The sequence below is a fragment of the Coregonus lavaretus genome (genome assembly GCF_964263955.1).
Source record: "Coregonus lavaretus genome assembly, chromosome: 17".
Taxonomy (NCBI): domain Eukaryota; kingdom Metazoa; phylum Chordata; class Actinopteri; order Salmoniformes; family Salmonidae; genus Coregonus; species Coregonus lavaretus.
The window spans coordinates 16666406-16683197 of NC_140004.1; the positions used below are offsets into that span (position 1 = coordinate 16666406).

The 16792-nt window shown below is 40.6% G+C and overlaps 1 protein-coding gene across 2 annotated transcripts; it reads right to left on the reverse strand.

Annotated features, from left to right (window-relative positions):
* Window positions 1-1217: 1217 nt before the first annotated feature.
* Window positions 1218-16267, reverse strand: LOC311144877 (GDP-L-fucose synthase-like). 2 transcript variants are annotated; one of them, XM_084181042.1, is made up of 10 exons: window positions 16108-16267; window positions 15461-15575; window positions 14477-14605; window positions 14122-14195; window positions 3699-3832; window positions 3534-3598; window positions 3370-3436; window positions 3191-3270; window positions 2783-2882; window positions 1218-2548 (listed from the first exon to the last, which is right to left on the reverse strand). In XM_084181042.1, the coding sequence occupies exons 1-10, from the start codon at window positions 16260-16262 to the stop codon at window positions 2493-2495; spliced, it is 975 nt and encodes a 324-aa protein (XP_084037168.1). In that variant the 5' UTR covers window positions 16263-16267; the 3' UTR covers window positions 1218-2492. The 2 variants fall into 2 exon arrangements, with proteins under 2 accessions (XP_084037168.1, XP_084037169.1); XM_084181043.1 differs by lacking the exons at window positions 15461-15575; window positions 16108-16267 and adding an exon at window positions 14919-15024.
* Between the last annotated feature and the right edge of the window lie 525 nt (window positions 16268-16792).

The following is a 16792-nucleotide window of genomic DNA, read 5'->3' on the forward strand; positions in this document are numbered from 1 at the left end:
TCCATGAATTAGGCAATGTGAAAGTATCAATGAAAACATTCCGTGTAGATCTTGCCTGCCGATTCATCTCCCACCACAAACCACTGGATTCAACAAAACAAGTGTGGGTTATTTTGTACGAATTGGCGTATCTCCCCAGGCCTCTATTTCTTGTTTTAGAATTTAGTATTTTTTTGTTTGTTTATTTTCATTTCTAATAAAAACCCTGCTGTTGCCATGGCTGGTCTCTTTGTCATGTTTCTGGTTGGTTTGCATAATTAGAAGCAGAACACTGGACAAGGATGTCATACATCTTAAGGCTCTTCAATATAGAAGCTCTAATATTCTTTGAGGTTCTGCCGGAAGTCTACTGTGCTATCCAGTGGATTCATTGGAAATCTACTTTGCAGCAACTGTTGGCACCGATGTGTACGTACTTACTTGGATAAGAGTAGTGTGTACTTACTTGGATAAGAGTAGTGTGTACTTACTTGGATAAGAGTAGTGTGTACTTACTTGGATAAGAGTAGTGTGTACTTACTTCAGTGACAGTCTACTGTTGGACTGTAGCTCTTCATGCCATAGAGAAGTGGTTGTGTAGTGAGAAACCATGTTAAACAGAAGTCATGAGTCATTCATCGTTATTCAGCATGACATGACAGGTGTAGGCTTATTAATGGTACACCTGCTTCTTCCTATGCTGAGGAAAATTGCTTAAGATGTGCCAAGTAGAGTCAAATCTACTAATGGCACATCTGACCGTCTATTAATGGCATGATTACTGGCAGATCCCAAACTGATCTTGGTTTCCTCAGTGTTATCGTCAAACCCTGTTGACATTAGAAACTGTCGTGACTCCTAAAAACCTGCTTCTTCCGCTCATGTTTCTACGATTGAGTGATTGTATTTTTTACAATGACATGGAGCGACAGCGATGTCATAAATCTCAAAATTCTTCAGGAAGTTGACTTTATATTACAGTGTCTGATGGCTCTACATAGGTAGGCCTATTCTTCTAGTTTATGTTCATCCCAGATAAATCACATGGTGTGTCTATCTTCTTTTAATACAAACCAGTATTATTATCTGCAGTGTCTGGACCAAGGCCAGTGAATGATGAGAAACAGTTGGCTCCAATGATTAGATCCAGGCTACTTTACTGTAGGCTTATACTTGTTGTTTTGTAGTGAGAAATACAGTATCACTCTCCTCAACGACTCTGACACCTCATTCTTACATCAAGAAAAAGCCCTTTAATATTTTTGTCAATATTCAATCACAAATAGATCATACACTTCAACTATATATTTTAGATATTGAAATAAAAATGTGATATATTTGAGTGTAAACACATTACCCTGCAGTATTGCTCATAGTAACTGGTAGTCATAGGTGATCAGGTGGCTGGACCGTTTCAGCCACCGTCAGGGAAGGACATAATCAGGGATTGACCTTAAGGGTTGCCCTATTGCCTGGAGCAAGTGAACTGAGCAGTCGGGCAAGTTGAACCTGCTCTGAGTAGACCTAGCCTAAAACTGATCATTCTGGTTCATCCCCATTGTTTAAGTGAAAGACTGACAATTGATGGCATTTATGGCCGCCGGACAAGTTGAACCTGCTCTGTGGTTGCCCCATTAGGCAGGTGATTTTTTAAAGCTGAATTTCAGTAGCCTAACATAGGGGCTACACTGGGGCTTTTTTGACCTGCTACACTGGAAGCGTAACTTTTGGTCAGGGCGAGCAGAGCACCAGCCAATACTATATCCTATTGCTCTCGGGTGTGAGCTGTGCTTTGAAATCTAAGTCTCCCCCAGAGCTGGTACAATTACAACCAGGTTGTCGGAGGGTCTCACGCTCTGCAAAAGTTACGCATCCAAACAGATTTTTCTGCTTCCTAGCATGCTAGCAGATACCCATAGACTTCCAGTCATTGCACTAATGCTAGTTAGCATTGGCTCACGAAACTACCTCTAAGTTCCTTTATACTGGACATAGAGACATAAAAATGGTATCCACAAGTTCAACTAACTCTGGGGAAGTAGATAAAGTGCCTCATTGCCAAAATCCCCAAGTATCCCTTTAATTGATCATTTTGCATGTAAACAACTACATAAAAATTTTCTGGCAAGTGACAATAATCATCAGGCAACCACCAAAAATATACTGCTGTCCGATGGACAAGAGCCTTTTAGACCTTAATGTCAATCCCTGACATCAACGGTGCAAATAGAGGAGAGGATCCAAAATTGCTTCCAGACAGTGCTGGGGAGAACAACAAGGTGGGGTATACCTGCCTCCACTTTCACAGAGATTGTGAGTGCTGTGTGCCTTTCCTTCATGACCACTGATCTGACAGAAATTAACCGGCCATATGGTGAAACCTATCCAGAACGTTCACTTATCAGTTGACATGAAGGAAAGGACACAAGAGAAGGAAGGCACAGTAGTAGTATTGGGACGTAGCCCTAGTCTTTTTCATTAAACAATCTTCATGTCTCTATCTTCATTGGTCTTCATGTTCGGGCTATGTCGTAGTTGTTCACGAACCAATCACAGGTCTTCTTGATACCTGTAGGGGAGGAGAGACACAATCTGTCATATATGGATACTGTGCATTTTGGAAGAGTGGTTTAATTACCATGAACGTTCCTTTCATCATAATCATAAAACTATTGATAACCGGATAGGTATCAAATATCATGTGGTAATGTGTCAGTGTTATTTACAAGGCAACTAATTCCCACTACAATATTGAGTTGTTTTCTGGACAGAAAATGCATCCCTCAGTGTTTTGATCTCTGACCTTCAGAGAGCGGCGTGAAGGTGAAGTCAGGGAGGTAGCGTCGCAGCTTGGCATTGCTGGCCGTCTTCTTCATCTGACCGTCTGACTTGCTGGTGTCGAACTGATGTCATAGGTCAAGGGTCACAATAGGCAAAGGACAGGGAGATTACATAGTTACAGTACAACAGATATGGGGGGTAGCCAGCCCGAGTGGGCTTTTAACCTACTACAACTGTAAGTCTGTCAGTCCAACAGGTGTAATGAACCTCTAGATGTGGTTGCTGGTGTTGTACTAAGGATTCTACTAGATTGGCTCTAGACACTGATCTAAGGTCAAACTTGAGGTTTGGATTTGGGGAGGATATGCTGATCGTAGATCTGTGCCTGGGGGCAACTCCTATCAGGAGTATACAGCCTATGGAAGGATACAACTATTTGACCTTTGAAGTCCAGGGCATCTGCGATCATCTCTACGGAGTCCTTGATGGAGAGCTCCTCCTCCTCCCCCACTGTGAGAGACAAGTGTCAAAGGAGATTGGTCCAGTTGCATACTGTACACACACATTGACTGATCACCCACCCACCCACACACACCATGTTGGACTCACCAGAGAGAATGATGGGGTCAATGTCATCATACTCCCGCAGCACCCAGAGGAACAGACGCGCTACATCCTGAGAGAACACACACACACACACTGATGTAATGCATACACGCACATATCTGACATGCACTGACACACACACACACAGAGTAATTCACTAAACATACCAGAGAGTAGATGAATTGTCTCCTGGGTGTTCCGGAGCCCCACACCTGTAGAGGGGTTCCCTCCTCTGTCAGAAGGAGAGTAGAAAGGAGTAAGTGTGTGTGTGTGTGTGTGTGTGTGTGTGTATTTGCGTGAGTGCGTACAAGTAGTGTGTGTGTGTTACTTACTTTTAGCAGCATGTGTCTTGTGCATGAGTGCCGACAGCACGTGACCATTTTCAAAGTTGAAGTTGTCATAGGGACCATACACGTTAGTCGGGATTACGGCGGTGTAGCGACGCCCATGCTGTGCAAAGTATCCCCTGTTGTCAATCAAGCCCACACACACATACAAACACAAACACACACACAATCATTTTTACTTTCCCGTTGAAAAACAATATTCCAAGTATACATACAGTAAAAGGTACACACCCTTAAGGGTAAAAACATATATTTTTTGCAAAATTGTGTTTTTTTCAACACAATGGCAGGAGTTGGCAAGTCAAGGGGTTGGGATGATGGAAAACGGCTGTGTTTATTTTCCCTTTTGTACTATTTGCACATCATTACAACACTGTATATAGACATAATATGACACTTGTAATGTCTTTATTCTTTTGGAACTTTTGTGAGTGTAATGTTTACTGTTAACTTTGTATTGTTTATTTCACTTTTGTTTATTATCTATTTCACTTGCTTTGGCAATGTAAACACATGTTTCCCATTCTAATAAAGCCCCTTAAATTGAAATTGGATGCACACTGATGTCATTAGCCTTCCCCCTTGCTTCCCAGAACAATAGAAGAGCAATAGAGGACAAAAGAGGAAAGGCCCACCCCCCACTTCCCAGCTAGCATATTTGGTTCCTTGGAAGTTGTGGGAACCTACGTTTTTGGTTTCCCATTGGTTCTGGGAACAAAGCCATAAGTTTCCTGACTGGTGAAACTGACATTTTTTAAACGTTCTGAAAACGAAAGTGAAAATGTTGCCTGTTTTGGGAACATTCATTTTTTGGTTGCAGGGAAGTTATGAGAACGTTTTCCTATGGTTCCCTGAAAGTTTTCCTGGGAGGTTTTATTAATGTTCTGAGAACAGAAATTATAGGTTTTTTGAAGGTAATTAAATAACGTTCTGAGAACATGTTTCAATAAAACTTTTAATAACACTGCTATGATAGGTTAATTGTTTTGAACACCAAGCACAGATGGGACACATGGAAATGTATTTGCTTAGGCATTAATCATGCAAACACATCTCTTTTTTATTGTGGCACGGACCCAGTGAGATTTGAACCTATGATCTTCTGTTTGCAATCTATGGAATTAGTCAACTGCGCCACCAGGATTTAGCTAGCATGCCATATTTTGTAACTTATACAAAGCTGTTCATTTTAGTCTATTCAAACAGATCCCATTTCAAATAAAACAAGCACTCATAAAGATCAGGTGTGGCCAATTAGTGAGTGGGGCCAACATACCTGAACTCACTTAACAAGATAGAGGATAGAGAGTTTTGTTGATGCTGAGAACAGAATGTATATGTTTATAAATAACATTCTTAGAACGTTCTTGTGGTTTTTATGGAAAGTTTTCTTAATGTTCTGAGAATATGACTAAATCGAACCTTGAGGAAACCTGTTACTTAAAAAAAATATGTTTTGTTTACTTAGTAAATATTTTCTTAATTCTATTTTCAAAAAACTGCATTTTTGGTTAAGGGCTTGCAAGTAAGCATTTCACGGTAAGGTCTACACCTGTTGTATTCGGCGCATGTGACAAATACATTTTGATTTGATTTGCTGAAGTACTGAAATTCCCACAGAAGAATGTTGTTTCTTAATGTTCTCTGAACAATTTGAGAACATTACTTTAAATAGAACCATGAGGAAACCTGTAGGAAACGTTATGCTGAAGTACTGAAATTCCCACCTAAGAAACATATGGTTCTCAGAAATGTATGTGCTAGCTGGGTATTATTGGGGATTTATTATTCTCCTAAATTGATGGGATGACTAACTTAGAAAGAATGCATTCTTGACTGGGCTAATATAGGTTGTGACACCTGGGGAGGCTGTGATTGATGTGAAGAGCTGTTTTAGGGGGTAAAATAAGATAAGGATTGTGTCTTCAAATGCTAGACTATACTGGTTCTTTGTGATCTGTGAGCCTTCCTTGGACATAGGAATGATGTCTAAGGGAGCTGGCTCTTCTCACTATGATAGGTTGTTATGATAATCTTGTGCCTGGCTGAAGTGTGCAACAAATGGCGCCGAGGAGATGAGACCAACCCCTGAACCAACGGATTGGCTGAGAAAGTTTAAACCACACTCAGTCCTCTACTCTAATTGGCCAGCAGAGAAGTGGGAAATTCCCTCTGTCAGAGTATTTGGGTATTGTTTCTGAAACAATGTGTTAGTTGTCTGGAGTGTCCTGCGAGACATCTCAGAGAGCCCGTATATACGAAACATTATATTTACCATTGAAGGTTTATGCATTAATTAAAATAACTAGTATATCTTAGAAGTCGTGTTGACCTCTTTTGTTCCTAATACCAGATTTGAATTGACGCAATTTCTAACAATTGGTGACCCCGACGCGGTCTGGTAGAAGGGACTTTGCTGGGTAATGTCCGGCACATTTGGTCAACTCTTTCATCGAACCGTATGTTTCACAAACTGCCCGGGCTTCTAAAAAGGTAAGCAGATACCTATTGTTAAATAACTGAAGATCTGCACATTGGCTTTATCCAAATTAATTTTGTGAAACAACTGTCTGATGTAAGTGAACTAAATTATGAAACTAATATGAGTAGATAAGCACAATATTGTGACATGCAAACCTGTGATAAATGTGATGTTTAGACCATGGTACCAGAGAGTGTTGATCTACCGGCAAGGTCCGTAACTATGGATACGGCTAGGTTCAGGAGACAATGCTGACATCTACCGGCAAGGTCCGTAACTGCGAGGGTACGGCTAAGGTTCGGAGATACAGGGAATTATTGGCTAAGGGCGTTGGCTACTGACACATATCCAGAAGAGATATGGCTAGGATCAGAGGAGCGCCAAAATTTTAGTTGAGTATTGTTTCTCTGACACATATCCAGAAGAGATATGGCTAGGTTCTGAGAAAATACTGAAGTCTCCAGGCTAGGATCACCAGGGGTGAGAACTGGAGATACAGGGAATTATTGGCTAAGGGCGTTGGCTACTGACACATATCCATGAGATATGGCCAGGATCAGAGGAGCGCCAAAATTTTAGTTGAGTATTGTTTCTGAGACACATATCCAGAAGAGATATGGCTAGGTTCTGAGGAAAATACTGAAGTCTCTGGACCACAAATGGTGGAACCGTGAGATACAGGGATTAATTTATTAAAGTGTAACGTTGTGGCACATATCCACTGAAGATATGGCTAGGATCATAATGGCCACTTAAATTTTAGATAGTGTTACGCTACTGACACGTATCAGAAGGCTAGATACGGATAGAGTCAGGGGGACACTGGGTGTTGTATGCATGAGTGTGCGAATGATCACAGACGAAATAAAATAGTGAATAGGGGTTATTAAAAATAATAAACCTGTATATTAAGACGTCTGTGGCTGTCCAAACGGTATAATTTGGGAATAAATGTTGGATTTGTGGTTACTCAAACCATATAACCCGTCAGTGACAATCGAAAACATGAAATGAAAAGTGATGAATGAGTGTGACTGAACTAAAACGTTTGAATTGATATATTTGAAATATAACGTTTGGTGTTTGAAATAGCATAATACTGCTTTTGAATAGTTGTGTCGAAACTATTTGGTTTATTATTTGATTTAACGTTTGATGTTGGACCGTGCAAAATACTGGTTAAACAATTAGACCGAAATAATTCGGTTTATAAACGTGCACCAACTTTAACTAATTAGGTGGGAATTATTTGATTTAAATAAATGGACTGGAGTGCTTTGAGTAACGGCGGAATATTGGAGGCGCGCTGGGACGAGAAGCAGCTCCTCACAGCTCCTCAAAAAGGTAGAGTTGCGAGGGGAGGGGCTGGAGAGAGCGAAAGTGTGGCTTTTGGAGCCATGAAAAGACTGGGAGATGGCTGGGAACGCATGTGGGTTTCTGACGAGAAATGTTCTAAACTTGCTCACCCGAGCGTCGTGGGTGAGAAAGTAGAGAATGTTTACATTTGCATTTTTGGTAATTTGGCAGACGCTTTTGTCTAGAGCGATTTATGGGAGCAATTGGGGTTGAGCGCCTTGCTCGAGGGCACATCGGCAGATTTTTTTTTTTAGACCTCTCGGTTGTTGGCGCGGCGCTATTGGTCACTAAACTGCCAGCCGCCCCATATGAGTTAAAGATTGTGGCGTTGTTGGATAATATGATGGCGGAATAAACTGACCATAAGTAATGTTGTTTTAGACGTAATGTATAATATAGTACAAAGCAAATAGAGGGTTAAATTGAACTAATTATCATGGTAGAGCTAACGTAGTACAGTGAGGGAACTTCATTTTGTGTCAGAGGGTAAGATGAGATCATTAATGGTACTATTAGTGGAAATCTATTTATCATTTCAAGGCATGGAGTAACAATCTGCATTTATGAGTGTAAATTCCACGGCTGATGTGTTGATTGAATGGGTACGATGAGTATTTGGTTTGGTAATGTTGAATGGACTATTTGTAGCGAGCGTGTTTAGGGGTAAAATAGAAAAACTAACTTATTCAATAGGGAATCAAAGAGAGAGAGAGTTTTTTGCTGAGGTGAAAGCTACTGCGATTTTCATTTGGTGACGTCATTTGCTCTATGAAATGGGAGTAGTTACTTTGAGAGCATCGCAGATGGTGTGGAGTGACTGGCGATGTCCCTGGTTCGAACACAGGTAGGGACAGTAGACAAAGCTTTCGCAGTGGGGCTATATACCTAGATTACTATGTGGATTGAGAAATGTGAAAGGTTGAATTAGATAGCTTAAATAGAAGTATTCTAGAAAAGTCTATGAAAATATGTTATAAGGTTACCATGCGCTCTCCCCGAAGGAGCAAGGGGAGGGTGAGAGGCAGTACAGTTCAGATGGTAGGAACATCATTAAACGTATGCTGATAAACGATAGCAAGTATTTGTTTTATTAATTAGGGCCTAATCAGAGAGAACAGTTAAGTAAATTGAATAGCGAACTGAAATGGGTTAGCGGGGAAATACAAGATAGATGGACCATTTTAAAACGATAATTTATTTTGGTTAGGATGAAAGTATGCATTGGCTGTTGTGCTGGGGAATGGCGCCAGCCTGTGGTGGGTTATGGATTTGTTACATAAACTTATATTTTGGACTGGGGTGATGGAATAGGCTACAATTGTAGCATTATCAGAAAAAAGACACAATTGTTGTTGATAGTTGTTACGGTTATTATCATTGATCCAGTAATGATATAAGGATAGTAGAGGAAGGCAGGGGATTTAATCTCATTTAGGGAAGTTATATTAGGAAGAAAATACCATTAAATGAGGGAACATTTGATGTAACCGTGATTGTATTGGCTAAAAACTCAAATATGACATTTACAGGGGAGACAGGAACAATAGAAGGGGAGACAGATTTTCCTAGGGCGTTGAATAAATAATTGATAAATGGATCATTTGAGATGAGATCACATGTAGCAGAGTTAGGTTAATCAATTAAATAATCATTGTATACTCTAGGAATTTTGAGTGGTTTACTGGATTAGATATGAGGAATTAGAATGATACAAACAATTATTCATGGGTTAAGACTGGGAATATCTATCATGTTTTGTGTGTACTACCATCTTTAGATTATAACTAGGAGAAAGAGATTAGCTCATCTCAGTTAGGCAGTATTTAGGTCATAAAAGTGAGCTATCAAATTGAGTGAGGCCTGGCTATTTGTGATTGTTGTTTTTTCAAATTGGGTTAAAATGGGTTCACAGAGCCAGAGGCTGTACAGAGAAAGGTGGAGCCCCCATGTTTCCCTAGTGAAAGAACATTCAGAGGAATGGTTATCACTAGGTAAATGGATAAAACAGGGGAAAAACATTACTGACTGGCAGAATACACCAAATGGGGATCAGTATGGCCACTCCACTGGGAGATATAGAAGAAAGTTAATTTGAGAGCAAAAACCCAGCCCAGTGTCCATCTGGAGATAAGTTTTAACGGATGACAGGAAGATATTTTCTTAACTTAGGAACAGGAGGCTGAGTTAGAAGCAATTCCGTTCAAATTATGGTCACAAGGACAACAGATGTAGGACTAATTAAGGGGGTAGCTCCAGTACAAGTGATTCCTCGATTCGATAATAGACCATACCAAAAGCAATATACTATGAAACCAGAAGCAATAAAAGGGATAACACCTACATTTGAGCATTTACTTAAGGGGGGGGTGATAATTCCTGGAGATGAGGTACAATGAAACTCTCCAATATTTCCTGGTAGAAAGGAGGCACCTAGCGCCGACTGGAGGATGGTCATGGACTTACAGTTAGTTTCAGAAAGTCTTACAATCTTAGCCCAGGCTATAACTAAGAATTTGGGAAAGTTTGAACCTAGGGAAGGAAGCAAATGTTAGTTTATATAGATGATATTCTATTGGCTAATCCCACTCAGGAGGGATGTAAGAGGGATACAATCCAATTGTTAACCTTCCTGGCAGAACAGGGACACAAAGTGAGCAAAAAGAAACTTCAACTTTGGTAGAGTGAGGTCATTTACCTAGGACACACTATAACACAGGAGGGGCGAATGTTAAATTCATCCAGGAAAACTGCTATATTTAAAGCGCCAAAACCGTTAAAACAAAAAACAAATGATGAGCTTTTTGTTAATGATAAAGTGCTGTAAAGTTTGCGTACTCCATTATGTACTGCATACGGGTAAATTAAGTGATCTTATCTATGGGAAGGCAATGGCAGCCCATGGTAAAATCATTTGGAACTCTAAGGAGGCATACATACATCAGGGATGTTATCCAAATGGTAGAGAGTAATGAGGGATATGACATTGGTAGTGAATTAAAGATGATGAGGTTTTTTGGTGGGCTATTAGATATAACTGGGTTAATCATGAACATAGAGATTTTTATTCTTTGTTGCTAGACAGAAGACTTAGGTGACTTAAAAAATAGACTTGTCATGTCCAACAATTAGTCTTCAGGTCAAGCCCGGGAGAGCCTGGGTAGAACAGAGTTTGAACTAAACATAAGTGTTTTTACAAGATAAAGAGATTGATTGATTGGATTACTAATTGATTCTGAACTGGATGAAAGTTGAATTTAACTGCCATAAAAGACAAAGGAAGTGGGAGGAGCAATAAAGAAGCAAAAGATAATCCCAAAAATGAAAGGCATGGCAATAGGATGATAAGTTACATAAGGAATGGTTTAGAAAGGTGGTAATATTGACACATGGGCAAATCATGTGTCAAAAAGGGGGAGTGATAGGATTAAATAATATTGATAGGATTAAATAAAAATACTTAAAAAGAAAAAACAACAATAGAAATTGAGAGCTGAACATGTATGTGTGAAGATAGTTTATTAACCACACCTGTATGTCAGAGGTTTTGTGCCCCACAGGTGAACTAAAGGAGAAGGTGACCCACTCTATCACACCAGGAGACTGGGTGTGGATCCAGTCCCTAAAAGAAGAAAAACTGGAAGCAGGCCTGTTGGGAAGGGCCCTATCAAGTCCTATTAGATCCATCTGGGTGCATGTCACACACTGCAAAAAGATAAACCCAGTTACACCTGATGAACAAACATAGAGTTAGGAGAAAGATCCGATCACCATTAGGGCTCGGGGGTTGGCTCCTTAACGAAGATTCCCTTACCCTGTCTGATCATCCCTGTGTGAGTTTGGTAGAAGGTGAAGTAATGGGTTGGCATCTGACATGTTCTCAGGGCAAGGGTGGGGATTCACAGGTCTCCTGACGGTAGGTAGCTGTCTGATTGTGGGGGCCATATTCCTAACACACTCAAACCCTTCTGATCAGCCAAAAGTAGTAGTTAACCTAATACAAGTTGATAAAATAATACCTGAGCACAGTCTATGAAGGCATAGGAGACAGCTAGACGTAGGGAAAGGGGAAGATTAGGGACTTTAGGGGAGGACATCACTATATGTGTGTCGCCGTGTACATCCTGGGACTATGTAGTTGCTCATGTCGAGAGCGTGGGGGATGTGTAGGTCTCCGTGCACAGTTTGGGGACAGGTGTAGTGTTGTGAGGGTAGGGAATTACCAGAAATGGCAGTGCGACCCATAGAAGGGTAGGTACTGTCTGAAAGTCTGAAGTACGCAAAAACAGGTTTATCCTCCATACAAGCCACCTGGGAATGTGGTGAAAGAGTCTTGTAGTAACTTGAACTATCTGTATCCCCCGATAACAAAGTCATTCCGACCTAGGTTGCCTACGTTTGAAGTCTCAGGGGATTCTAATTGTTTTTCTAGGACTAGTAAGATAGGATATAGAGTAGGGCATCTTAGCTCTGCTCCTACACAGAGAATATCACAACTGAAAGAGAACATGACTAATCTCTCCTCTTTGTTGCAGCCAGAGGATTGTAGGAACTAAAACCAGGCCCGTGCTGACATCTGATGGTTGTGTGGTGATAACTGATTGTGAACTCAACTACATTTGTAAACAATCAAACGTGTCAGAGACTGGTGAGTTGTCACGTAGAAAGTAGGACCTCCTCCCGGGATCCTTTGATGAAAGGATCCTGTGATGGGATAGGAGTACCTCGAGAGGTTCCAGAACATTTCAAAGCTAGGAATCAGATCGCAGTTGAGTTTGAATCAAGTATTTTTTGGTGGTCAACAATTAATAAAAACTTAGATTGGATAAATTATATTTACTATAACCAGCAAAGATTTATAAACCACACTCGTGATGCAATAAAGCGATTAGATGAGCAGACAGCGGCAACTATCTTAATGACAAGGCAGAATAGAATAGCTTTAGATATGCTTCTGGCTGAGAGGGGCGGAGTTTGTGTTCTGTTTGGATCTATGTGCTGTATTTTCATCCTCAAACAATATAGCACCGGACGGGTCAGTGACAAAAGAGCTTCAGGGGAGTAACTACACTGACGAACAAACTGGCTGAGAACTCTGATATTGATAGCTCCATAAATGGTTGGTTTGATAACATATTTGATAAATGGAAAACTATTGTTGTAACTATTCTGGGTGAAGTTATAGCTTCTATGGGTATACTTGTTCTTTGTGGATGTTGTCTTATTTCCTGTGTCTGAGGTTTGGTGAGAAAGGAGATGGGGAAGGTGATTTCCCAACAGATGGTGAGATATGGCCCAATCCTGGACTCCAACCTAGGAATGGAGGATATGACCTACCAGGCTTGGTGGAGTGACACTAGAGGGTGTCTAAAGGGGGCCAAAATATACTTCTCTGTTTGTGTTTTATGTTCTAATAGTCTTATGTTTTGTGTTCTATTAATCCTGTGTTTTATGCTTTATTAATCAAGTTAATCATGTGAATGTTTGTCTTTCCTTATGTGATGGTTTGAAGTTCCTTGGTGACTGATAACAATTTGCAAGTTGGGTGTAGATGGACTGAGGGTTTGAATTTTTTTGTATCATTATGGCCTATTAATAAAAGTGTGATTTTTTGTTTGTATTGTATTATAATGAATGACAATCTGTGTTTTCTTATTTTTGAATCACACCTTATTAGGTGTGAAAAGGGGGACTATTGGGGATTTATTATTCTCCTAAATTGATGGGATGACTAACTTAGAAAGAATGCATTCTTGACTGGGCTAATATAGGTTGTGACACTTGGGGAGGCTGTGATTGATGTGAAGAGCTGTTTTAGGGGGTAAAATAAGATAAGGATTGTGTCTTCAAATGCTAGACTATACTGGTTCTTTGTGATCTGTGAGCCTTCCTTGGACATAGGAATGATGTCTAAGGGAGCTGGCTCTTCTCACTATGATAGGTTGTTATGATAATCTTGTGCCTGGCTGAAGTGTGCAACAAATGGCGCCGAGGAGATGAGACCAACCCCTGAACCAACGGATTGGCTGAGAAAGTTTAAACCACACTCAGTCCTCTACTCTAATTGGCCAGCAGAGAAGTGGGAAATTCCCTCTGTCAGAGTATTTGGGTATTGTTTCTGAAACAATGTGTTAGTTGTCTGGAGTGTCCTGCGAGACATCTCAGAGAGCCCGTATATACGAAACATCATATTTACCATTGAAGATTTATGCATTAATTAAAATAACTAGTATATCTTAGAAGTCGTGTTGACCTCTTTTGTTCCTAATACCAGATTTGAATTGACGCAATTTCTAACAGTATCCTGCACGATTCCCAGAACATTGTCGGAAGGTTATAATGAAAATAAACATTGGACAACCACGCTCTCACCAAGCTCTAAGAAACATATGGTTCTCAGAACATTATGTGCTAGCTAGGTTGTGTCATGTAATGAGGGACCTGTACCAGCTACTGAAATGCACCTTTTGTTAAGTAAATCAGGTGATAAATGAGGTGCTAGGGAGGCTGGAGTGGGTCTTTAAACTGTGTGCTAATGTACCTGCACAGGTAACCGATTAGTCACCAGCTCACCTGTTCTGAATATCAATCATTCTTTTGGCATGTGAGTAGCCAAAGTTTGAGTCGTGTGGAGGCCCATTGTGGATCTGTGTGAAGGGGAGGAAAGCATGAGTGATCATACACCAGCTTTTCTTAAAAATCACATTTTGAAGGGCCAGAGGTTCCCAAACATACAGTAGTTATACTGTCACTGGGCACATAGGCTTCCTATACTGTTGATCTCCTTCTTTTGACTAGGGCCATTAGGGCTCTGGTCAAAAGTAATGCACTATATAGTGAATTGGGTGCCATGCGATGCAACCCTACTATTTTAGTATTAAACTCAACATGCTCTCATTGATAGGGTCTTATTGGTTGTTCAACTCACCATGCTCTCATCGATAGGGTAGGTGGTCTTGTCAGGAAAAATGCAGCTGGACAGGCAGGACACCACCTTGATGACGCCCATTTCGTGAGACGTCTGCAGCACGTTGTCATTGATGCGAAGGTTGTCCCTCTGTGAAGGCAAAACACTGTGGTCTCAATTCAATCAAACCCGTTTTACGGCTTTACACAATAACTTGTTTTCCCACAAATGAATTCAAAGAATGTATTTGGATACTGTGATAACAAGCTCCCCTGTAAACTCTCCTCACAGATGGATTAATACCCTTTCGGAATAAGATTAAGAAGTGTGGCAACAAAGTCACTGTGTAAACTTCGCTTTGACAAGTTCAACTAAATGTCAGCCTAGATTGTTGCCCAGCCAGGCAAACATGGACATTTATATTTAGTTCATTTAGCAGAATATATTTTCCAGAGCTACTTACAGTCAACCGGTAGCTAGATAAAACAAACCATTTCACGGCAATGCTGTGACAACAAACGTACTGAACAACACAAAACAAACACACTGTATATGACATAACTACACAGAACAAATAGAGTACACACAAATATTTAGTCATATAGTATGTTTCGATGTATCGGTTTTGTGTCATTCAATATTATACTAGGCTATGGGACCAAAAGTCACTGATCTGAACAAAATACTCGACAGAATTGAACACAGAAACGGACCGACCTTTGGACAGTTCAGGCAAAATGCCAGGTGGGCTGGTTCCATCTTCAGCCCATCGGCTTGACTAAATTGGGGGTTTTGTACAGAATGATCATTATTTGGTTAACAATTGGGGCCTCTAGGTTAAAAAATGGGCCAGTGTGGGAGCTTTGAGGAAAAAAATGGTCCGGTGAGTTAGAAATGCCCGGTCCGAATTTCTAGTCCCATCCCTGATTGAACAAATGTACTTTAGGACTGAAACATATAGCCTAGGTATTGAAACAAACTGGGTAGTTAGATAATGAATCTCACCAGAAAGTGTAGGTTCTCCTTCATTTGAAGGTAGAGTCCTCCCACCTTGGCAGCCAGGTGGATGACATGGGTGGGCCGATACTTCTTAAAAACTGCTATTGTCTGTTGTAGATCTCTGGCAGAACATTGTACAACTGTCATCATTCATCATCATCATCATCATCCTATTTAATGGAAAACACATCAATCTCATAAAAGTATGCATGCACAAATGTAATTAGCTAAACATTTAATGTGGTTCCAACAGGAACTATATAGAAACTCTACCTATATACTGTATCTATCCATCAATCCATCTATCTATAGAATTGAATAGAAAATAATTGAATAGCAGAGAATATAATAAGTGAACTTCTTTTTTGGACTTCTTTTATCCATTTCGTTTCTGTTGGAACCACAAAACCAGTCCCAGAAGCAAAAGGGTCATAACAGGAATTTACTAATATTTAAACCAGGGTTTCATACAGTGCAACGTGACATACATTTCCTATAGAAATATGTTATGTAGAACAGACATGCTGGTGTTTCTCGGGCATGTAGACTATGGGATCATGGCATCTCTATATAGATTAGGTCATTTTTATCTGCAACGACCAAGCCTCAGACCAGCTCTGCTGAGAATATGAGGTTTATGTGACATAACTTACACGAGGTTGGCTTCTTTGGAGCAGAGGAAGGTCCACTGTTCGCCCTCGAGACAGCCGCCTTCTTGTTTCACCACGTGCTCGATGGCCTTCCCGACCAATCCGGATCCGCCCGTGACGAGCACGCGCATCGGCGCAGCCTTAGTCTGCGAATCCATCTCTCACTCTGATCAAAGAAAGCTAACTTTTATTTTTCAGTTGTGATATTCACATAACGCTATTACGATGAAGCCCTAAGCAAAGTAGGCTGATACGAATGACAGTGTGATCATGGCCCTATTTATAGCCCACATTAAAACGTAATAATGATGATAATACAAAACTAAGAATAGTTATACATTTAGGCTAATAAGGAATTAATAACATGCTATACATTTTTTTGTCATTTAGCAGACGCTCTTATACAGAGCGACTTTCAGTTAGTGAATACATTTTTTTTTTTTATACTGGCCCCCCGTGGGAATCGAACCCACAACCCTGGCGTTGCAAACGCCATGCTCTATCAACTGAGCTACATCCCTGCCGGCCATTCCCTCCCCTACCCTGGGCCAATTGTGCGCCGCCCATGAGTCTCCCGGTCGCGGCCGGCTGCGACAGAGCCTGGATTCGAACCAGGATCTCTAGTGGCACAGTTAGCACTGCGATGCAGTGCCTTACACCACTGCGCCACTTCAGTACATCAAACGCA